Source organism: Coptis chinensis, chromosome 8, assembly GCF_015680905.1.
Source record: "Coptis chinensis isolate HL-2020 chromosome 8, ASM1568090v1, whole genome shotgun sequence".
Lineage (NCBI taxonomy): Eukaryota > Viridiplantae > Streptophyta > Magnoliopsida > Ranunculales > Ranunculaceae > Coptis > Coptis chinensis.
Genome location: NC_141463.1, coordinates 95,731,620 through 95,757,493, shown reverse-complemented (window position 1 = coordinate 95,757,493; position 25,874 = coordinate 95,731,620). Strand labels below are relative to the sequence as shown.

The following is a 25,874-nucleotide window of genomic DNA, read 5'->3' as shown; positions in this document are numbered from 1 at the left end:
TTCATATCAAGTTCATCCTTTATAAACTGTATTGCATGAAAAGCTGCTGAATCCTCTGCTTTAGCAACAGAATATGTTGGGTTTCCATCAATTTCTTTAACTATGACATCTTCACAGTTAAAGAATAAGTCTTTTGCTACCTTTTAATGTTATAGTGCTTTTGAATCGTCCGCTCTCTAATTCTGTGTTGTAGACCGGATCTTGTTGAATGTTAAGTCCTGCTTCTAGAATTTCCTTTAGCATTTTTTTTTACATAAGCTGTAATTTTCATACGCCATTATCTGCAATATACATAATAAAATGAAGTCAATAAATAATTGTAAATAATAAAGAAGAGGGAGAAAATAGGCTACCTGGTTTTTCGATATGTGTAGTTAAATTGTTTTTTTTAGGTTAATAGATTATGTTTTACTAAGTGATTGGAAGTTCACTTTTCGTAGGTTTTTAGTTTTGTATATCTCTTAAATTTTGATATTTTGGAACAGCGAGCTTCTCCTTTTTTGTAGCCTCCACTCTATTAGGAGCATGGATTATGACACGTGTCGGGTATTTTGAAATTTGGATTTTGAGTTTTATGGTGTGGGCATGTGCAAAATGTGTGAGGGGTAGTTGTTGCATTTTGAAAGGGCATCACACCAGACACACTACAATAGACGGTCAAACTTGGTAAATGAATCATTAACTAACGATAGGGTTACCTAAAGCTAAGAAACGTAAAACTTTGGGTCCAATGCAAATACCTATATTATTGGGACGACCTAAAGCTAAATCACTTTATTTTAAATTTTTTTTTTTTTAATTAGGTAAAAGCTATTGGGTTTAGAAATCTATAAGTATACTATTACTGTTGGGCCTGGGCCCAACAAATTATAACATATGTTTTAAGCGGGTATTGTATCTCAAATTCAATTCAAATTTGAATTACTACCTCCTTTTCCCACGCAGCTTCCTTTCACACTAAATTGCTCCAATCTTCATGGTAAGATATGTATCTAATTTGTGGATGTTACTCACACTTCAAAATCTTGGACGTTTCTTGATTCAATGGCAGAGGAGCAAAACAATAGTGATCACTTTTCAAGGGTTTATGATATTGACAAAGATTTAACCAAGAATACTTCCACCCCAGCAGTTTTTAATCAAGATCCATATTTGAAACTTTATAAGAAGAATATTAGTAGTCAAGATGATGATGATGATGATGACGCAGCTTCGATGGATTCAGTGTTATGTGTTTCCGGATCTAGGCTACTTAAGAAAGGTTTCACACAGAATGATTGCACAGGTTAGTATCTTTTTTCGCATTATTAATTTGCTTTCTTTATTATAATTTCTTAATTAGGGTTTAATTTGCATTGTATGTTCTAGAAAAGTATATAATTGAGTAATGTTGAGCATTCTTTTTTTGGCCTCAGTTATTTGACTGGTACACTTGTTAGAATATTTTTGTTGAATTGTTGCGGTTGTGTAATATACTTATATTCTTTGGGGTCTGTGACTTTAAAAGACTTTATTGAGGACATATATAGTATACCATGTTGCTCTGCAATTAGGTTGGGTTGGAGGAGAAAGTGGTTCTTGTCCGTAATTATCAGGTAGCGTGGGTGCTGATGGTGCATAGTTTTGAGAGGTGTATCTATTGAAAGAATCCATTGATTGTAAAAGTTTGATACAAATTTTTTTGGAGATGGAATCTAGGATTACGGGGGTTTTGACTTTTGAGAGGTGGTAAAAAGCTGATGAAACCGTTTGTGAGGTGTCAGTTTTGAATGTTACCTACTTTTTTTTTTGCTGATGATATAACTATATAAGAAACAGTAGGAACATATTTATTGGTCCACGTAACCATGTCGGCCGCATTATTAGCAGCCTGTACATCTTTTTCACGGCTGTTCTGGAAATTGGAAAGAAGGAAATCAAATCGGAATAAGTATTGACTATGACGTGAACTTTGAAAGGCATAATAAAATAATGAAGGATCAACATGAGAAAAAGAAAAGCAAGATAAAGAGTGGCACAAAGAAGTGTGATTGTCCCTTCTTGCTTAGGGGGATTTACTTGCCTGGTCGTGATGATAAGTGGAAGGTGAGTGTTGAATGTGGTCGTCACAACCACCCGCCGAAGACCGACTTAGGGGTCATACATATGGGGGTAGGCTAACACGTGAGGAGCAAAAGGTTTTGTTTCAGATGACCTTAGGTGGAGTCGAGCCAAAACAGGTTCTTAATGTCATCAAAAAAAAATACGACTCTGTATATGTCCTAAAATAAATATTTCATTAATACTTGTTTCCATCTTCTCTAGTAAATTGAACTTGCAAGTCTCGCCCTGACTTACCCTTTTAAATTAGTGTTTTTCTCAACTCAGCTATGATATATTTCAAACAAAGAACTATTTGTTAGTTGTATATGTGCCTCTGTATTAAACACTTGTCGGCCTTCAGGAATCTGACATCGCAGAATTAGAAACCTTATAGGAAAAATGCTGAACAGTACATGTTTAGGCTTTCACAATTTAGTCATTCTAGTACAATGTGGAATAGTCATATATGCAAACCATCAACTCCGGGCTTTTAGATTGTCATCTTCTGTCATGTCCTGATATACACTTGTGGTGGATGTAGCATGTTTTCTGCTCATCCTTTGTCTCCATTTTACTACTTTTTTGGAAGTTGTTTTTTATTTTTTGCTGTGGTACTCTAGGTGTATCCATCATTCATGCTTTTGTCTGCAAGTAACTGTGCAGACACAAACATAAGCAACCCAGAAGTTGCAGTATCCACTCAGTTAAGCTTTCTCCCATTGCAAACACACATCTACATATGGTAACTCACCGCCGTGATGAATTGCATTAAGTTTTTGAAAGGCTATCTTATGTCTCTTGTTCTGACATCTCTGTGCAAAATAAACTTCAGGTATCTGTCTCTGTTTGTCTTTACCATTCTTGTGCTCATCTTCTGGCCGACAACTAGGCTTGGCCATCAGAGTCGTTGGGGTGATCTTCTGGGGTCTATTGGAAGGGCACTTAGTAGTATCACAGCTAACACTGGAAGTAAAGTGAAGGATGATGATGAGATCTGTGAGTATGAGGAGATTTGGGATGCAGAAGGGTCAATGCATCTTATAAAGAAAGCAGTAACGAAGGCAAAATCTAAACATTCAAATGACTCTAGCTTGGTCAGAAGGTGTGTTGGCGTACAGGTGCCTTGTGCAAAATGAATTTCATATGCATACATAAATCAGGGCACTGTGGTCAGCCGATACATAAAGCATTTTGAATTATAATGACTAACCGGCTGAACTTGTTTAACAAATTTGCAGGGGTAATGTCATGGCGCGGCCAACTGCGAAGAAACATATATCTCTGGATATAGAGACATCTCTTGCATTAAAGATGGATACAGATGTGCAATTGGATAATGCTGGAACGATACTGCAAAGATCAGATAAAATAAAGAGAAAATCGGCCATCTTACGTGTCATACTGTTCTTTTGAAGTTCATTTCGTAGCTCGTCTATATGTAGTGTTTTTATAGGATGTTTGGTGAAACTTTTTCAGCTGGAAAAAAATCTTAGATTTCTTAGTTTTATCTATTTTATTTATTTATGCTATGGGAGTATGGGTGTATCATGGTGGCACTTAAGTATATGTATAAACGTTAACTATTATATCTTTTGCAGAATGTTGCTTATGACACTCTCACGTCTGATGCATTTGACACTGCAGAATGTTGTAAAAAGTACATATTGACACTCTCACGTCTGATGCAGAAGAGTGCTCCTATCAACGTTGCCACATTGGAAATACTTTTGTACCTGAATTTCGGGGAAGATTGTTGGCCACAGAGAATTTCTTCTACACATCAAAGGTTCAAGGATTACTTCCTTTAGGGACTATGATTTTTAATATGGAAACATTTTTAATTTTTGGAATATTAGTCTTATGAACAATATCTTATGCATTTTATTGGTTCGACATTTTGGATCAGTTCTTTGGATTGTCTTCCAAGGCATTTATATCTGACTTGATGTTGGCTGGGGAAAAGTTTTGTGGAGAGCATTGGTCAAAACTACAAAAGAAGTACCACACTCTTGAGAAGGAAGATTTGCTCAGATATTGCTTCTCTTCGGCATATATTGTAGCCTTTTTGCATGACAGTCTTGTAATAGCTCTGGACGATGGAAGGTATCGAATTCTGACTTGCGTTTCACATTGTTAAATACTATGAAATACTTTCGCATGTTGGAGAGATCTATTAGAAACTTTTTTTTTTGCACAGTTTACATCTAAATGAATTCTCGATAATGAGGATACAGATATATTAGTTCACAACCAACCGTGTACCTTTTCTTCTTCTTATATATTATTTTTCTTCTAATGTATTCAAATATTCATTGTATTTAATGGCTTTATAATTGGGATAACTGTTTTGCAGGATTGGTTTCACGAATCAGGTGGGAGACATCTAATATGCAAAATATGTCAGACTTGGACAGAGAACATTCTGACTGGATTTCTGCTGTACTAAGTGGTGACTCAACTGGGAGGTACTCTCTTTTTATTATCGCCGCTATATTGATTTTCACAGTGTGGTTATTAAGAAAGTGGCGGAAACCACAGTTCAAGACAATATATGATCTTGAAAAAGGTCGGTACAACTGTTAAATTACGGAAAAAATAATAATGTGCAACTTAACTACAATTATATATGTTAGTTAATCATCTGAACTCCTATAAATTCAATAAGAGTTGGCCACCTCAATTTATTTGCATGTCACTATATGTCTTATTATACATACTCTAACAAACTTAAGAGCACTAACAGAAATCAGGACATAGAAACAAAAAAAATTGGGTGTTTGGAAGCATCGAGTATTTAGAATCATCACCTTCAGTTCCAAAATGGTCTTCTCACTACATTGTTGAATGAGTACACAATCCAAACATTAATGTACTTAATAAAGTTTGCATGTTAAGAAGAATTCCAAACATTAAGAAGAATAATTAAGAATAGATAAGATTCCATACAATATGATTCAATAGAACCATGAAGAAGACAGAGTATAAGGGAACGTTAAGGTAGCTAACATTATCTCCTACTGTCCCTAGTACTACATGGCTTATAAAAAGGGATTAGTAGCAAAACACTTAGGAGATAATCAATTACATTGAAGTAAGGAGGATTTGATCTCTGTGTTGTTTATGGCCATACTGTCTCTATTTGTTTTCCCTATATTCCGTTGAAAGGAGATTTTCCTATTAAACAATGTAAAAAAAATAAAATCAATGTTTAAAATATAAAAAATATAATAATCATTTGTTTTAAGAAAATACCTTTGAGTGTAATAATCTTCAGATTGAATTGAAAACTTCTTTATAGACAATGTCCTGTGTATGTCCTTCAGGCTCGTCCCCATTCCTTCTGATTAAAAACTTCAGTCCTTCTCATGAGCTTGTTCTTGAAACTGCAACATATAACTGGCCATGAGTGAAAACTGGCGTTGGCAAATATATTCCAACTTTTTCGAATGTTTGTCCCTGGCTTTTGTTTATGGTCATAGCGAAACAAACTTTAATAGGGAATTGCTTCTTTCTGAATTCAAATGGCCATTTCATATCGCTTGGGGACAAAACTGTTCTTGGAATAAAAACTGGATCTCCTACTCTATTCCCTGTAATAATATCTGCATATATCACTTTGGAAGCCAATTTTGTGACGATCATCCTAGTCCCATTGCACAGTCCTCGACTCTGATTAATGTTTCTCATTAACATGATCGGAACACCAACTTTTAAATCCAGTTTGTGGTTCGGTATGCCAGAAAATTCTAGAGTGTTTAAGAATTCTGTCGGGTATAAAACATCTTGTTCAGCACTTTTACCTTGAATTGGACTTAGTGAGTCTGCACTTAAGTATCTCTTTAGTTCTGTTGGGAGTTCTGAAATTATTGTGGAGTTAATTTCATCAACTGTTTCGTTCCTTGGGGATAGAATGCTTCTTTCTTTAAGATACTGAATATTTGTATATTTGTTGACCAAATCCGGATATATGCATGACACAATATCTTCTACTAGATTATCACTATCCGGAATAAGCAGGTCTTCGGGAATTTTGATCCAAGTTGATTCCACCTCGTCACTCATTCTAGAAGTAGGAAGATTTCCGTCTCCAAGGTCTAAACCCCATTTGCTAAACTCTTCAATAGACTTTGTTGTAGCTAATTCTATATTTCCATTCTTCAGTCACATGTTCTCAGTTAAGTGAAAGACTTTGCAGTTTTTCCATAATTTTGACTTGTTGATAGAAACACAACAACATTAGTTCTTGTGCCTCTTGGAATGACTGGTAATATCTGTCTGAAATCTCCTCCCATTAGGAATGTTTTACCACCAAATTCTTTGCCTTGTGATTTAAAAAGGTCCTCCAATATATGGTTTACTGCCTCAAATCCATGTCTGTGAGTCATTGGTGCTTCGTCCCACACTATTAGATCAGCCCGTCTGATAAGGTTGTGTAATAATGTCCCTTGAGAGATGTCACAATTGGTGTTTTCATCAGTCGGAATAACAATTTTAAACCTAGAGTGAGCAGTCCTTCCACCTGGAAGTAGGAGCGCAACTATCCCAGACGATGCAATTGCAAGAACAATCTTTCCTTCGGACCAAAGTTTAGATATAATTGTTTTGTAAAGATATGTTTTGCCAGTTCCTCCGCATCCGTACACGAAAAAAACACCTCCTGATTGAGATTGAACCATTAACAGAGTTGAATACCTCACATTGATTAGCGTTCATTCTGTTGTTAAGAATCTCATATTCTTTTTGCAACTCATTGTAGTTGTAGTCTAATTCTTTAGCAATCAATCTGTTATCTGTGGAGATCCTTGAAGACATTAAATTTCGGGAAATCAGGAATGTTTGTGAGAGATAATCCTTTTTCAGCCATAATTTGTTCAATCTCACAGAGAGTCTCATTTCTAATATGTTCTTCAATGAGTTGGAGATTCTCATTATTGTTCATCTTTCTATATCGAAACAAAATATCTTCTCCGAGGTGCTTTTGATGTTTCTCCCAAAGTTTTTCAGGATATGTCACCCCACAAAACAAAATCAATGTGACGAACAATTGTCTCAAAGATTTTGGAACTTGCCAATGACTTGCTTCCTCCATAGCATCATCCCATTCGCTGTCGTCCTCAAGTAATCCATGTGCCTTGATATAAAAATGAAAAATTAGAATAATAATGTAACAATATGAATTGCATTTTAATAGTAAACCATCATAAATGAGCTGAGGTTTTATGATTAATACGTACTATTTTTTTTTTGTTTCAATATCTTTTTCTGATGAAAGGTTTTTTGTATGTTTGATACAGTATTTTTTCCTCAAGGGAATAGATGGTCCACAATTTTGCAACTGTTACAGAGGAGTCAAAAACTATATAAGTCAAAAACAAAACATATATTTACTATGACTCACAGAGGAGTGGAATTCTCTTATATCAGATGTAACAGTTGAAAAATTGTGGAGATCAAATTTTGGAATTCTCTTATATCAAATTAACAGTTGCTAATTTTGAAGAGCAGTACGAATTGGGAGATCAATTGGGATGGGGGCAGTTTGGTATTATAAGATCGTGCTCTGATAAGTTGACTAGAGAGGTTTTGGCATGTAAGTTTATAGCCAAGGAGAGATTGGTCACTGCAGAAGATCTTCGTAGTATGAAGCTTGAGATAGAAATAATGGCAAGGTTGTCTGGCCACCTGAATTATGACGATGAGAATTATGACGATGTTTATGATGATGAGAATTATGTACACTTAGTGATGGAGCTTTGTGCTGGTGGAGAACTTTTTCATCGATTAGAGAAACATGGTAGATTCTCAGAGTCTGAAGCCAGAGTTATTTTCAAGCATCTCATGCTGGTGGTTATGTATTGCCATGACAATGGCGTGGTTCATAGAGATTTAAAGCCAGAAAACATTTAATTGGCGACAAAGGCCTCATCGTCACGCATTAAATTGGCGGATTTTGGTCTTGCAACATATATCAAGCCAGGTATTTTCTTTTGACTAATTTCATTGCTCTTTATAGTTTCCAATTATTAGTGTATTAGTAGTGGGGGTGTAATCAATTTTGTTTTTTCTGAACAGGGCAAAGTCTGCAAGGGCCTGTTGGAAATCCATTTTATATAGCCCTTGAGGTATTAGTTGGGGGCTACAACCAAGCTGCTGATGTCTGGAGTGCTGGGGTTATTCTTTACATTCTTCTTAGTGGGATGCCACCATTTTGGGGGAAGACTAAGTCGAGGATTTTCTGATCCGTGGGATCAAATATCTGCATCCGCCAGGGACTTGATCACTGGAATGCTCTGTACTGATCCCACCCAACGTCTCACTACTTCAAAAGTTCTAGGTATGTCATGTCTTAACTGTTTATTACGATGTAGTATCTGTTATAGTTGATTCATATCTTAGATTCTGGAATTCTACTTTGGATTCCAAGAGAATTGAACTTGCTTACCTGTATTTAGTTTTTCACCTCTTGCACGAAGTAATCAAATAAATATCTATCTGTAAGAACTTCACTTGGACTATACTGAATTAGTGATTCTTTGATTGACCTTTATTTTGGTATCTTACCTCCTATGTGTTAGGCTATTACCTTTGTGCTGGAGTATTAGTTATCTTTGTTCTTGTTTCCAAGAGATGGAATTTATGTTCTTTTGTTTGTATGTTTTATTAAAAGTCATTAATTTCAGTATTTTGACTGTGACAAACTGTTTAGTTTTGTAACCATGGTGTGCTATATTGAAATGTGTATGTTTAGTTTAGTACTTACCAAAATTTTAATATGCAGAATTAAAGGGTAAGAATGTGTTATGTAGACCTTTGTAACATCAGAATTTGTTAAATAAATATGTTTTTTGGTCTGCATGCATCACTTTTAATTTCATAATAATATATAACAATGTTTTTAAATAGTACATATGAATCAGTTTGAACTTCTAAAAGTATATGCGACAGATTTTAGGTGAGAAAACAATATACAAAAAAAAGTTAATATGGAATATGTAATAAAATATACCTGACATGCTGCTATGAAAGTTGGATAAACTTTTCCATTAACAGTTTTAATATCTTCATAAGACAAAGGACACATGGATTTATATTCAAAGAATGACCCTTGAGATAAAATCTCTCTCCTAAAGTAGGATGTGCGTAGTAGACACGTTCAATTTTCTTCCCATTTTTCCTTGGCTTCCACTTCCTTTCCTTTTTATCCCATACGAATTTAGTAGGAAAATCGACATACGTAAGACCCCTTGCTAATTCTGGATACTCAATATTTGCTTTAAACCACTTTGTGAACTTGGTTTTTGATGAAGATTTCCTCTTTACTACATCTCTTGCACCATCTCTCTTACTATAATAAACCAAATGCTCACCTTCAAGATGGAATGGTAACCTTTCAATGCCTGGTCTTCTGTACTGAATATCAAATTTCAATAGTCTCCAAACCGCTTCAGAAGCAGATAAGAATCGGCAGTATAAGAAATTTGCAACTTCATCAACGTCCTTTACTATTTGATGAGTACTATCTTTATCTGTAACCTTGTTTTCAACAATAATTGCAGTAGCCCTGTCCTTTCCCTTGTTAATGTATTTGAAAAGGTATTTGATTGACCTTCTCTTGTTGCAGTGTTCCACATTAATATGAGCTTGGTACTTAACTATCAAATCAACATTGTGTGGAACAACCCATCTGTTATCAATTTCTATATTCTTCTTCATTCCCTTTCGATTGTTATTCCGCCTCCTGTAAACTGTGAAGTCATTGTCGTCAATAGTTGTTTCCTCACTAAATGGTCTTGGATAGAACTTAGTACACTTTTTCTCATTCATGCAAGGGGAATCTAAGTTTTCTATTCCACATGCCTATGTATCATGAATTCTAGCACTGAATCATAGGCAATTTTGTCACCAATTGGGTCAGGTAACTCTGCTGATATGAGCTTGTTGATTAGTGAAGGAGTAGTAGGCTTCGAAGCGTTGTCCAGAAAAAGTAAAATGTGAGCGTATGGTAAACCTCTCTTTTGGAATTCAATAGTGTATAATGATGCAAAACGTTAACAAAACCCGTATTTATTAATATTTTTATAAAATATTATGACTTTTAAATTATTTAAAACAGTATAGTATATAGGTTACCTGCCCAAGCCTTCCCAAATTTCTTGCGCTTTTGTAAATCAGTCATCAATTCGTGCAATTTCATATAAGCATCTACACAAAGTTGTTGTCTCAATTTTTTCCCACGAACTATAGTCTGGCCTTCATTGCGTCTGAGTTGTAATCTAAAAGCATAGTATTCTCTCATGCTAATATTTTTTCTTTTTCCAACTACTACATTATTTTTATATGGAATGTCAAGTCTGTATCCATCTTCAACATGGGGGAACAAAAGTGGATACTGCATTGCCATGAAACTTGGTAGCAATTCATTGATTCTCTTCAAGCCAAATCCTTTCTTGTCCAGAATAACATCTCCGTGCTCATTAAATTCATCACCATTGCCAACGATTAGACCAGCTATCTCTTTTGATGATGACAAATTATAAAGTCTTCCATCTTTTTGTCTTCTATTAATCAATTGTATACTGACGTCGGCCACATAACATTCTTTAAATCTATCCCTTGCCATTCTATAAGTCTTGGTGAGTTCGTTGGTAACATTCAACACATTTATCAATCCTTGAACAATGCTAGAATCTAAAACATATTTTGGATTCCTCTTAACAATTTTCTTACTAAGAGAGTTCAACCTGTGGGTGACTTCATTTTCAGTATCATGTATGTACAACTGTGCAAACCTTGGGCGTGATTCTCCTTGAAGCAATGTTCCAATTTTGTGGTGATTTTGCCCTTTTATTTTATAAACAAAAAGTGCCTTTCCATCATTAATCGAGCTCTCACGAACTTGTCCACCAATAGATGTGAACGCGAATATTGAGTTGTAAATGCTGATGTTTTCCATGTAATTTAACGATTTTGACCCTCCATTGCAATCCAAAAGATTCTTCAAAAATTCTGGAGTATCTTTTAGAAGAGGCAATTGAACCTTTCCATTCTGACAACATATGGAGAATTTAGGATTAATAGGTTTTTTGCTCCTATCATTCCTTTCTTCGTACCAGACAATAGCTCCATAGTGAGAACATATGGATGTTGGACATCCAAAATCCAAAGGCTCAAAACAACTTCCTGTAAGGCAAAAAGTTAATTAAAATTAAAGAATTTAATTATAATAAGAATATAAAACATTGTTGTAAGAAAATTACTTTTATGTGAGACATCTATTCCACGTGAAATGGAAACTTCAGTTTCATTGTCCACTTCAATGTCGGAATCTGATCCACTCATTTGTGATAGGTAATCATCATCACTTTCATCGTCAATGTAATTATCGTTTCCAATGCTCTTCAAATTCAGCATCTCTTTTCGTTTAGCTCTATTTATTTTAGCTTCTTCTTCACTTGTTTCGGGCATAGATACTATTTAAAAAATAATAATATGTCATTTAATAAAGTATTTGATGCTATAAGAATAATAAATTGAATACATAAGAAGAAAATATTTACCAAAACGTTTCATTCTACTAAGACGATTAGATTTATAACTTCTCAATAGCTCCACAGTGAGAACATATGGATGTTGGACATCCAAAATCCAAAGGCTCAAAACAACTTCCTGTAAGGCAAAAAGTTAATTAAAATTAAAGAATTTAATTATAATAAGAATATAAAACATTGCTGTAAGAAAATTACTTTTATGTGAGACATCTATTCCATGTGAAATGGAAACTTCAGTTTCATTGTCCACTTCAATGTCGGAATCTGATCCACTCATTTGTGATAGGTAATCATCATCACTTTCATCGTCAATGTAATTATCGTTTCCAATGCTCTTCAAATTCAGCATCTCTTTTCGTTTAGCTCTATTTATTTTAGCTTCTTCTTCACTTGTTTCGGGCATAGATACTATTTAAAAAATAATAATATGTCATTTAATAAAGTATTTGATGCTATAAGAATAATAAATTGAATACATAAGAAGAAAATATTTACCAAAACGTTTCATTCTACTAAGACGATTAGATTTATAACTTCTCAATAGCTCCACAGTGAGAACATATGGATGTTGGACATCCAAAATCCAAAGGCTCAAAACAACTTCCTGTAAGGCAAAAAGTTAATTAAAATTAAAGAATTTAATTATAATAAGAATATAAAACATTGCTGTAAGAAAATTACTTTTATGTGAGACATCTATTCCATGTGAAATGGAAACTTCAGTTTCATTGTCCACTTCAATGTCGGAATCTGATCCACTCATTTGTGATAGGTAATCATCATTACTTTCATCGTCAATGTAATTATCGTTTCCAATGCTCTTCAAATTCAGCATCTCTTTTCGTTTAGCTCTATTTATTTTAGCTTCTTCTTCACTTGTTTCGGACATAGATACTATTTAAAAAATAATAATATGTCATTTAATAAAGTATTTGATGCTATAAGAATAATAAATTGAATACATAAGAAGAAAATATTTACCAAAACGTTTCATTCTACTAAGACGATTAGATTTATAACTTCTCAATAGCTCCACAGTGAGAACATATGGATGATGGACATCCAAAATCCAAAGGCTCAAAACAACTTCCTGTAAGGCAAAAAATTAATTAAAATTAAAGAATTTAATTATAATAAGAATATAAAACATTGCTGTAAGAAAATTACTTTTATGTGAGACATCTATTCCACGTGAAATGGAAACTTCAGTTTCATTGTCCACTTCAATGTCGGAATCTGATCCACTCATTTGTGATAGGTAATCATCATCACTTTCATCGTCAATGTAATTATCGTTTCCAATGCTCTTCAAATTCAGCATCTCTTTTCGTTTAGCTCTATTTATTTTAGCTTCTTCTTCACTTGTTTCGGGCATAGATACTATTTAAAAAATAATAATATGTCATTTAATAAAGTATTTGATGCTATAAGAATAATAAATTGAATACATAAGAAGAAAATATTTACCAAAACGTTTCATTCGACTAAGACGATTAGATTTATAACTTCTCAATAGCTCCATAGTGAGAACATATGGATGTTGGACATCCAAAATCCAAAGGCTCAAAACAACTTCCTGTAAGGCAAAAAGTTAATTAAAATTAAAGAATTTAATTATAATAAGAATATAAAACATTGCTGTAAGAAAATTACTTTTATGTGAGACATCTATTCCACGTGAAATGGAAACTTTAGTTTCATTGTCCACTTCAATGTCGGAATCTGATCCACTCATTTGTGATAGGTAATCATCATCACTTTCATCGTCAATGTAATTATCGTTTCCAATGCTCTTCAAATTCAGCATCTCTTTTCGTTTAGCTCTATTTATTTTAGCTTCTTCTTCACTTGTTTCGGGCATAGATACTATTTAAAAAATAATAATATGTCATTTAATAAAGTATTTGATGCTATAAGAATAATAAATTGAATACATAAGAAGAAAATATTTACCAAAACGTTTCATTCTACTAAGACGATTAGATTTATAACTTCTCTTCTGTGTTTTCCTCCTCCGTTTTCTTTTGAATGGGGTAGACTTTGTAGTTGTTGTTTTTCTAATTTTAAGATAATTTAGATGATGAATATATAAAGTACCTGCAATTTAAGAGTAATATTAGTATGATGAATATATAAAGTACTTTTCAACTTAGATTTGTTGTAAGTTAAGACATACTTTCTTGTGAAGGAACAATGTCATCATAAGTTTCTTCCATATTATAAATTTCGAAATCATGTAGAACGTCTTCTTTGGAGAGCAATTTGAATCAAACAAATATGTGAATTTAGTGATATTTCTTGTGCGTGGTAGTGTTACTTACTTATTTATCTATTATTAGGTCTTTGGACTTCTAATCTCTCAAACTCTTCTATATCCAAGAGTTGAAAGAATTCTTGGTCTTATCATGGTTGCTTGCATTGCTGTGATGTTATCAAGATTTTTTTTATTTCTGTTTTGGAGTTTGTCTTTATTTTTAACATGGATAACTGAGAACTTTGATTGGACTTTGAATTTTGTAGAGGTTGAAGAGGTTGAAGAAGCTGAGAACTGAGATGCCAGGAGGGTGTTCTTTCAATTTGAATTGCTACATGAATATTCTCTGGACAACCAGTGTTGCACTATCAAAGCTACATTCTCTGGTGGAACTCCGGTTCCAGAATTGTTTGTGTTGCAATGATACTGGACCATGTTCTAAATCATCCATTGATAAACCAAATCCTCTTGCTTCTAACTCTAGTTATTTGGATCATCTAGGAAATTGTTCTCCTGGTAGACCATCCCTTGTTAATAACGGTCGAGAAACTCAAAATTCACAATATCATCTTAGAGAGGGAAGATTTAGGCATTTATTTCTGAATGCCTTGATTATGGGCCAGAATCCCCTTGAAAACCCAACCGAGGAATCATCCGATGATAGTGAAGTGGAATTTTCAAGTCCACAGCAGAGACCAGGATTAAACAATCTATTGTCCAATATGTTTCCCGAGTTGAGTACACATACCGCTAGGAGAATGAGGTATAGTACATTCGATTATTTCAGCAGAACTATATACAAACATTGCATTTGGTGATGGATCTTTTTTTGGTTGGCGGAAAACTCCAAAGATGTTCTTTCTACTTGAAGGATCGGTTTTGGCTGGCCCATTCAATTCAAGACAAATTGTAGGTGATGCAGATGCTGCTTCAAAGAAGTATGTGCCACATCGTCCTTCTCCAATTTGTTTTGAAAAACACTACAGAGAATACATGGTAGCATCTTTGCCTCGTTTGGAAGTTTTGGACAACTTGTCCATAACCGATCTGAGATAGAGAGCCGCCAAATTTATCCGTGCTTCGAGACTATGAATGCTTACCTTACAACCGCAGAGCAAGGAGAATCTTGTTAGTATATTGCGTAGCGTGAGAAAGGATCATTTATAGGCGGTCGAGACAATGTTCCACTGTAAAGTCACAATTTCCTCTTCGTAAAAGTCAATATTTCTTCTCCATGTCAATTTCTGCTGCTAAAGTGGGTTCTTCGGCATGGCCGTCTATTGATCCGGTGCTAAAGCTAACCAGCGTAAATGGGGAAGAAATTAAAAGATTTCGTCCAAGGCAATTTGAGTACCATCCATCTGATCCTAGTCTCATGGTTTTTGGTACTTTGGATGGTGAAATAGTTGCCATGAACCATGAGAATGGAAGTGTCGTTGGTTATAGGTCTTCAGAAACACTGAACAGTGTGGTAGCGCTCTGTTGGCTTTAAAGACATCCATCAAAGGTTTGTGAATAACTTGTGATCCATATAATGATCTACATAACAGTTATAAGAAATTTTGTTGTTTATCACTCATTATAATTCGGACACCCTCTTTGTTTAAGAAGAAATCCCTAGTTTAAAGGAGATATCTATGTTTTTGAGGCTAACGACCAACTCAAGGAGGAATTTTATCATGCTAAATGCAAATGCGTGAGACACAATCCACTGTAGTACACTTTCGAAATCTACTTGAACCGGTAGCCAACCTTACTATATTACTTCTGAGTATCTGACCTCCTTCGTTCTATTGAATGAGGTGTATCATCTTACTATGATATAACCTGTTGAATTTGCATAGGAGATCTTAATGTAGCACATCAAATCATGACCTATGACGTGCATCCGTGCTTTCTAGTTCCGATCGTTTATAGTTTAAACCGTTGTTGAATGTTTGGTAGACATGTTGATGTTTAGAATTTTTCTTCCTTCTTTGTTCAAATTCGGAGTTTTCTTATCCGAAACCGAAAAGGTTTGTAGATTTTTTTAACTTTATGAATCCTTGCTGACATTATTTTGATTTAATTGAAATAACAGCTCATTGTTTGCGGTCCGATAATGGCTCCTTGCAACTATATGATGTTAGTCGAATGCTCCCCACGATTCTGAGAAATACACAACTGCAGTGATTAAGTGTGTTTGTATTTCTTATGTACCAAAAATATGTACTAACAAGTAAAAATACTAACCTTCAGTGGAAAGAATTTGGAGTCCTTTCAAAGATGGTGTGTACCAGGGAAAAACCATCAGTCCAGGAAAAAAAACGAACCTTCAGTAGAAGAAAGTGGAAGGAATTCGTAAACCTTTCAATGATGGTGTGTGCTTTGTGAATATTGATGTGTTTTCTTAGGATTTCTTTCTGTATATTGGCGTATGCTTTCAATAGGTTTTTGTTGGATGCTTCATGAATATTGATGTCTTTATATATATTTTAACATGACAGCAGTTGTATAGCATAAGAATTATGTTGTTGATCCATTAACTAATTCATATCCATATCTATTAACTAATCCATATCCATATACAATAACTAATACATATCAATTAACTAATCCATTATAGCACTATAGCACGGAATAAGTTGTGCATTTTAATGGATCACAACAAAGAAAAATTATACATTAGGGTATCTTTTTTGGTTTGGCTATTTCGCTGCATATATGCATGGTGCTAGATCATCATTTCGCATACACTAATGATTTTCCGAGCTTAGGGTGAAATTATGTGATCAGTTTGGTGGTAATTTCTTCATCTTGAAGAGATATGATTTTGTATAGAGATTTGAACAATGTGGTTCTTTATTTTCTTTTAGTCATGCTTGTAACATGGCCTATAGTAGCCATTGTCAATTGGTATAAATTCAAATTCATGAACTCCTAGTAAGAGAATGTGACATTTTTTTTTTCTAGTCTAGATGCTTTCATTTATCATTCTACCATAACACCGAAAATCTTCATCTGTTTAACTTATATCAGTAACAGCTTTTGACACTCTGCAGTGTTGATGCTTATCATATGCTCTCAAGTCTGTAACATCAAATGTTCTACTTAGAATTTGTAGAAAAGCGTGGTCTTTGTCACAATTGTTTTATTTGTAGGTAATGGAACTATGTAACAAGTAAAGTGTCAAATGTTGATTCGCCATTTATAGCCTTCCAATTGTTTAGGAATTAGGACCACCAAAATCCACAATTACTATTTGAATTTTGAAGTCATAACATAAATAAGCCCCAATTTTATCCTGGTAATAATGTGGGTCCACCACTGATTAAAGGAGGATCTTTGAACTCCATCTCTAGTTGGCTGTATACGTATAATCTTTTCTTGAATTCTCATTCTGCAAGTTCCATTAATGAAATGCACGATATAGAAGCAGCATATATTCAACTAATGTTACCATTTGACCCTGCAAAATTCGAAAGGAAGAACCGTGAGATCCATGAAACTTTACATGTCATTTTAATTTCACCAAGCATTACAAAAATATTTCTGGTGGATAAATCGAGAAACACTCGTTTCAATTGGAGGTTTTCACTCTCATAAAACAATAGGTTGGAACTCGGCAGACAACAGGACGCATAACAGGAATCATTCAGGATAAGTTTGAATCAAATGATGTCAAAACAAAGTTAGGGGTCTCTTCCCTCCACCTTGGTGACAGGACTTGACTTGAGACCCGAAACCGTAGCAGTTCATCGGCTTAAGAGGTGGGATCAATGGCTAAATGTGCTGTCTTTCTTCAATATGACCAAATCTCTTGAGACTTCAAACTTCCATCACGTTTGAAAGAATCTTCAAGCCTTTTTTTTTTTGCTTGTAACGTGTAATTTAACAAGCTAACATCATGAAGGATAGAGTGCAACTGCGCAAGTTCCCAATGTAGAAATTCATAATCAGCAAAACAAAGCATTGCAGCTTGGTAGTGAAATTAATTTACTTGGGACTTAAGTAATGGTTATAAGAACAAAATATATGAGATAAACTAACCTCAGCTAATTCTTTCTGACTATTGGCCTGTCATAGTTAGGTCCATATATACGACCATCTTTCTCAACTCCTCAAGAAAGGGAATTCCTGAGGTTGCAAAGAAGATACTGCAATTCCAAATCCAAGATGTGCCTGCAAATTTCCTACTTGATGAATCTGAAAGAGATACCTAGTCTCGAGCAAAGGAAATAGATAAGATGAACTGACCTGAAGTATCTCCATCTTCATATTGTCTGTCGTAGTTGAGTCGACTGAAGGTGCAACTGTCTATCAGTTTTCACCTGTAATTAATTTATGGTTTTTTATTTTCTTAACAATATGGGATTGAAGTTTAATAATATAACCAATTCTAACTGTAAAATGTTATGGTAGGTCAGTTGTCTTGTTCAATGACATCCATGAACTCCCTTATTTGGTTTGCCTAAACAGTATTAGGCTCTTATTATATTTTGTTAGTTAATTATCATACCTCATTCTTGGCATCCCGAATTCAAACACTTTTATGTGTCTTCCCTCTATGAGGTATCTCAGATTCGTGGGTTGATTTGAAACCTTAATTATTGGGAGATTGCTTGCGCAGTGTCCCTTTTACCTAGCCTTACTGATTTTCATCCACCCATCTGGTTGGATAGATGTGGGCGGCATGAAGGCAAGGGTGTAGATACTCCACTTAATCCTATAATTTATTCATCTTTTTAAAATTTATGTGTTTATTCTAGGCATATGTGTGTGTGCGTGTGTGTGCGTGCGTGAGTGCGTGTCGATAAGGCTATGGGGCTGTGGCTGTCGGTTTGCAGTGAATTACAACTTGTAAAGCACTTAAACATTTTTGTTCAAAAAGGCCTATATAACTTTGTATAACGCTAGGGTAGTCTCTACCAATTCCTCGAGCTCTCTGATAAGCAATACCTTAGAATTTGCAATAAACTTTTGACAATAAGAAAGAGCCCAATACCTTAAAACTCCTATAACCAAAATCCACTGAGCATATGCTCCTATGTTGCACGGGTACGACTGAGACACGGCAGGGACACTCCGGAGACACGACATTTTTAGTTAAGAATTATGCTCCTATTGCACACAAACAAATGCAGAATAAACCACTTGCTATGTTAAGTTTTCCTTCCCTTTGTCTTATGTAGAGGATTTAACCATCTCTCAAGAACAAATTTAAGTTTTTCCATGAAAATCTAAATTTTATCGACGTCCTGCTATTGGCATCAAACATATTTCAATTAAAAAAACAAATATGTATGTATAAGACATTTTATCCTATGTTTCATTACAACTCTCTGACTATATAATTTGTAATGGTTGAGTCTGCCCAATATGATCTATCTGAATCTATACAATCGATTGTAATTCTTCTTTTTGTATGGTTCAACACAATCATCATGGGGGTAACATCGTGACACTGCAATACATTATAGAGTAAAAAATAATTTGCTACAAACAGGTTCGTAGCAATCTCATATAACGGGTTCGTAGGAATATGAAATTAAGGATGTCAATTTGGATGATTAGACCGAAACAGTATAAAAATTCACATGCACGTCGCAGGATGAATCCACAGGAAGTTATAAATTTAGTTTAACCAGTGAAAACATGAAGATATCAATAGATGCCACGGGTCTATATAGTCAATCAGAGTTTTTAACCAGTCCAAAATTAGAGTTACCAAGTTATCAAAAAAATTGGTTGAAGTGTAAGAGACCAAGTGCAAGTTAGAAGCAGCTAAAAAAAATGTCGATCACAGTGTGACGACTGTTTAAGTTGTCCATTTCCCAAAAAGAGAAACAAAAAACCGCGTAAAGGGGATTTATCCAAAAAAAATCCTAATTGTCATAAAAAGTTTATCCTTATTAGATCAATGTTCAACTTAATACCTTCTCAATATGAGTAATGAATATACATGCAATTTATTTTTTAACATTTCAAAGAGTTATGCAAGACATTTTTGGGTATCTACGGCTAATAAAGGTAAATGCTGGAGCACCGAGGTCCATCATTTATTTTTCGTTTCATGTCATTTTTCAATATACAGTTTAATTTCTATCCACGATGGAATTCCCTAAAACAACAAAACTTCAAAACACCCCAACTATCCAACAGGAAGTCAAAACCACACCTTAATAAGTTTCTTAGACAAATGAGAAAAAAGACCATACCTACCTCATTTGTTTGCTTTATTCTCTCCTATAATGCTGACCACTTCAATAAGTTGGTATCAGATTCTCGCACTTCCTCAACTCTGAAGTTGAGAAACCATCTGTTCGTTGCCAGCTCTCAATATATTGCTATGAATCAGCATGAGTACCTAGGTGTAAAACATTTCAATATCTTCATAAATAGTGCCTTCATATTAAGATAGTGATTTGATCAAAAATAAAATGGAAAAAAGATTATAAAACCAAACAAACATGCCAAGCACTCACACAGTGTAATATACAATTTAAAATTAGTACACATGACATTTAATATTTAAAATGACGACTGAGATGTGATATACCTTGGGTATAACCTTCCTTTTCTTGTCAAGCTTCTCCTTCTTAGCCTTAACACACTCCGCCTCGGCAAGAAGTGCCATCCTCCTAGCAGTCTTAGCATACGGGTTCACATGTATGCACGTGGAGAAGACTGTTGGAAAGCAGAAGAGATCCTCAAGGGGCTACAGATAGCTAAATTGAAACCAGACCTTGTATCTTACAACTATGTGATCAAAGGACCAATCCAGGAGGCCGTCTTCAATTATGGGATTTTCGTTTTAATTTTGATTGACTCTTCTTAGTTTTCGCAGACTTTTCTTCTCTTTCTTTATCCGATACATGACCTTCTTGTGCACCTGCAAAGACAAATTCTTCTGTCTTTTCAATGTTTCCTTGTTTCTCTTCTCTCCTTCCATATACAACACCAGAAATCCACTATCCAAACGCAGGTCCTAAAAACACATATCAAAGAAGAAAAAGTAACAATTAACTTGAGATCATTCATCAACTGGAGAAATTGTATGGATTCAACTACACTAAAGCAAAACCCTTTGCCTTTCAAAATCTGTTAAACATTAAGGATTGAGAAGAGATAGAAATCAATTTCTAGAAAAAGGAGAAGGAATATGTGAATTGCCAACACGATATTGGTCACAACCAAGTACCTTTCATTGAGGCTTTCCCTTTTCAAAATCAAATCAGGTCTCCCTCTTGAATCAGGTCTCCCTTCTATGTAGGTGCGTGAGAGTCCAGAGCATACTCTACATTTTACACCTTGAATCCTTCTCTATAAGACTACAATTAACATGTAAAGTGAAGTGCAAATGTAAACCACCAGTTTAGAGCCATTCCATGGAGGTTCCTCATTCTTATGTTTAAACTGATTAGTAATAACCTATTGAACTGAGGCAAGATTCACCTACTTCAGTTACAACTTAAGAAAACAATATAATTTCTCTATATCTTTTTTGACCACGACATAAAATTGCAATATTATTAAATCAAGTAGATTATGGAATCAATCCTTTCAATGTTGGGTCGTATACTCTGTAATACATATGTGCTTACATTGGTTGTCCTTACAAATATACACTGTTGTAGCATTACAAAATAAGTTCACATACATCTGATTTAAGAGCATGTATATATGTGGACATTGTGGAACATAAAAATGCTTCAAATCAAAACAATTATACCTCGATGCTTTCTGTTTTCTCACCAATTTATCCACTTTCATCTGCGGATCCCGATCACAACCTTCTTCTTCTTCTTCTTCTTTGTAGGATCAAAGGAAGCAAGCTCCAACAAAGTGAATTGGTAAAAATATGTTAGTAAGATCGATAACATACCAAGAGCAATGATCCCAATGCTATTGTGATCATTGCTCTATCAATTCACTTCAAGATGTTCCTTTGATAATATCAAAATATTAGTTGTGATCATTGCTTTGTATCAGATTTATAGAAGTCGGGTGGGGAATTGATTGGCAAAGGTCTATTGAGTTTGACAATTTTCCGTGTTTTTTTTTTTTTGACTTGTGAGAGAGTTTGGGGTTTTTGTTGGGGTTTACCTCTTCTCGTTAGTGGAGAAAGACCGGCACAAAAAAAGTAGATGAATTTTTTGGCTCTTGATTTCACGTAATTACCTCTCCCTATTTTATCGTAATTAGTTTTGCCCACGCGGACACTCTCAAAACTCTCCCTCAATTGATGAGAGTAGAGCTATAATATATGTATAGAGATTTCCCTAGCAAACCCCTTAGCCAAAGCCAAAATACATTTCCCTAGCCAAAACCAGGAGTTGCAAATATAGTATAGAACTTGTATGACATTTTATTAAAGGGGAAAAAAACCAAGAGAAGGCAATACAGTAGATTCGCCAAAGACTAATCAAGAATGAACAGACATTGTTTATAGTTTTTGCACTAAGGGGCTTGGATACGAATTTACGAATGTTCCCTTTTTTCAATCATTGAAACAAAAAAAACCAATGCTAAATAAAGCCTCCATACCAATTTCAAAAGTAACTTAATCAGGTACGATTTGTAGTTGGCCTGATTGTTACCAGCATTTGAATCGAATTAGGATGTTGATTAAAGTCAGAAACCATGGTCTGGCTTTAAAGTTTAAACCACATCCAAAACAATTATCAACAACACCCGATTCCTCAATTTCGGTGGCTCGAGCCTTGTTGTATTTGGAAGTTTTGGACTAAAGTCCGAACTAACTGGGCTAGATTATGGGCTTTGGACTTTTTGGGCATTGTCAAAACATCTGCATTTCCGCTGTTTCGAGGATGCCTACCATTTGGCATTTGGCATTTGGCATTTGGCATTTGGCATTTGGCATTTGGCATTTGGCATTGTGAGAAATGGTACAGTATGTGAATGCAATATTTAGGAGTGCGATAGAGGCATGGAGCTACGATATAGAGGTAAACACTAAGTGGGGTGTTTGGATTTTATTTATTTATTGCTAAAAAGTGTTTATTAGTGAAAAATATTTTAAAAAAAAATTGTGTTTGGTCTCTATTTAAAAAAAATAGTTTTTCATCTAAAAAACACTTTTTGGTTCCAAAAACTAATTTTATGATAATTAGGTAAAACTTGTTTTTTGTTATAAAATCCGTGGGCTTATATGGATGCCCACCATTGATATGTGTTTATCTTTGTATTTATCCTGATAATCTTCTATCTTGGTGTTTATCCTGATCATCCTCTATCTTACTGTTTATCCTGTTAATCTTTTATCTTAGAAATGAGGTTAGCTAGTTATATATAAAGATAACCTCTTCTCATTCAGATTTTCCTCAATGAATAAGAATTCTCTTTATCTCATTCTCTCATGATTCAATACATGTTAAGTTAGTGTTAAGTTAGTGTGGTGTTCTCTCCAAATCGGTTTAATTATAACATTTTTCAAGTTAAAAAATTATTTTTCTTTGAAGGAAATACTTTGGGCTCTCAAGGCAAATGAATCGCCCAGATGTTTTAGACTTTAGTATTTTATGCCGCGATATGCCGAAATATATCAAGAAATATGATTTGATAAAATAGCTTTTAAGAAAAATCACAACCAAACATGTTTATTCAAAAACTGTTTTTAGAATAAATATTTTTTCATAAAAATACTTTTTAAGAAAAAAATTATTTTTTGACAAAATGAGAGCCAAACACCCTCTAAACTTTCACTATAATTAAATTGTAAAGAGATCATAAGCATAGCTCTCAAGTTCATCTGCCTGAGGCAGCATATAAGAATACCTCTTTAGTGAACCAATAGCCAATTTGATGTCATTAGAATTTACTAGTTTGGTTAATTACAATTTAATAAAAACAATGACGTGTCCACATTATAGAAAAACCATCTGTTGACGTGCTTCAATGAGCATTCTCAACTGCTAAATATTAACTAGCCTATATGCCGGCCTGTGGCCGGCTTACTACATTAATAGTTGATTAACTCTGGGCTATTATAATTGTATATTGTGCTATTATTTTGATGATGAACTAATTAACTACTCAATGTTTTAAAAGAAAAAGTTCAAGCCTATTATTCTAGTGTATTGGGCTTTAAATTAGTTGGGATTGCTTGGGGAAAGAATAAGACGTCTTAGACATAATTATTTTTGGGCCAACACAAATGCTTTTAGAAAGAAGACATGCATTGCCAAATTACACCACTTGTCGAATGTGTTGTTGTACTTCTTGTTTTAGGGTTACTTTTGGAATCCTTAATATAGCATAAATTCATTTTTAGTTAACCCAAAAGGGACAAATCAAGATTAAAGACTCTCTCCTTCGACCCACATTAAAATGGTTACTGTTTTAAAACTGATATCAAAAGATAACATATTGGCAATAGGGCAGTGAAATTAAGGAACCGAATAGAGAATGGTTTGAGCCTAGTAACCATTTATGTTTTGTGGTTGAGAGAGGCAAGAGGGGGGAGGATGAATGAATTGGCAAAAAATGTTACAAATAAGCCTTATTGGCAATAAAATCTAAATTTCCTAAACTTCATTTCAAATTTTGTACAAATCAACTTGATATACAGGACCGTTTTTATATATATATTTTTTTCATTTTATTATTATGTATAAAAAATCTTAAAACTATGATTTTAAGAAGAATAATCTTTGGATAGCGAAAAAAAAATAATAATAATAATAATAATAATAATCTTAAAAAGCCGATTTATGGAACACCTCTGCTATGGTGTCTTAATAAGTACCTTTGAAGCTTTATTTTGTTGCTACTTATTATGAAGGGCATGTATAACAATTAATTGCAAAAATATTTTCGTGGAGAGTGTTGCAAATGCGAGAAGTAGAGCATAGTTCGCAGAGTTTTACTAAAATATAACCTATAAGTTTCCATTTCATGATGGTTTGAGGAGAAGCATTTTAAATATAAAATAGGAAAAGTTTTGTTTGGAAACATTTTTTAGGTAATTCTGTATAAAATATTGCAAAGTAAAAGAAGAAGAATTAAAACTCTGATCGATCCCAATTATTTTTGAAGTAACTTCTTGTCAGATCATGAGTATAACCAAGAAATGCATGAATTCGGAGTCAGATCGTGAGTATTGATTCGAAACCATATGCACTTCATCGATTTTCCTATAGGCGGTGTGAGCACCACTGCACCAAAGCTCATTTTTCAGGACTTGAATATTGGTTTATAAGGTCATATTTGTAGACAGTAGACTCTAACCTAAAGTACAAATCAGTTACGATATGGAGACTTTAAACTCACATGCTCATTCCCTTAACAACAAGAAATCTTTAGTTTTGGCCTATAACAGCCTGATTATGTGCCACTGCAGGGAAGGAAATGCACAGGAAGCAGTCCTCTTAAAGGATATGGAGGCCAAAGGCGTTCTCCACTTCTCCCTAGTTCTTACATACAACATACTGGTTGAGGGACACCTCAAGTCTAAAGATTTTTCTGGAACCTCTGTTTGGTGCAGAGAAATGGTTGAGAAGGGTTTTATTCCCCGGTTTAACATTAATTTGCAATGAACTTATAACCGGCCTCCGAGATGAGGGTAAGTTGCAAAGGTGGAGCTTCTCAAAGAATGATTTGTAGTAAAACAGAGTGGTCGAGTATATCTTGTCAATGACATGATCTATCTCTATTGCAAAAATGTAGCAAATGGGGCCGATTCTTTTGTGGATGAATCCTTTCGCCTCCTGCATAAACTCCCTTAGTCGATTATCATCAATAAGGGAAATAGGTAATTGCTTTATTCTAATCTGATTCATGCATTTGAAAATCAAGCTTTTATAAGGTTACGTGTTGTAAAATGGTCAGAATAAATATATATTTTTATATCTTTGGCCCGGCTGTTGTAAAGTGTTGACTATCATGTTCTCATTGTAAATTTTGAAAATGATTAAGGGAGAATGGACATTAATGTTTGTTAATGTACGGATCGATTTTTTTCATTCCCTACAGAACACTTGTGTGACTGC

General features: G+C 34.3%; 1 protein-coding gene and 2 pseudogenes across 3 annotated transcripts; 2 read left to right on the top strand and 1 right to left on the bottom strand.

The window, feature by feature from the left end:
- Nucleotides 1-1,962: 1,962 nt before the first annotated feature.
- Nucleotides 1,963-4,665, top strand: LOC147484733 (putative apyrase 6 pseudogene; annotated as a pseudogene). The gene is made up of 6 exons (XR_015205562.1): nt 1,963-2,085; nt 2,703-2,824; nt 2,915-3,184; nt 3,321-3,868; nt 3,989-4,185; nt 4,455-4,665. The product of XR_015205562.1 is annotated as a putative apyrase 6 pseudogene (transcript).
- A 780-nt stretch (nt 4,666-5,445) lies between these two features.
- Nucleotides 5,446-6,144, bottom strand: LOC147484732 (uncharacterized). Its single transcript, XM_086579804.1, has one exon. It carries the CDS (start codon nt 6,142-6,144, stop codon nt 5,446-5,448), a length of 699 nt encoding a protein of 232 aa, XP_086435930.1.
- A 1,327-nt stretch (nt 6,145-7,471) lies between these two features.
- Nucleotides 7,472-8,534, top strand: LOC147484731 (calcium-dependent protein kinase 4-like; annotated as a pseudogene). Its single transcript, XR_015205561.1, has 4 exons — nt 7,472-7,508; nt 7,568-8,059; nt 8,155-8,416; nt 8,479-8,534. The product of XR_015205561.1 is annotated as a calcium-dependent protein kinase 4-like (transcript).
- The last annotated feature ends 17,340 nt before the right edge of the window (nt 8,535-25,874 follow it).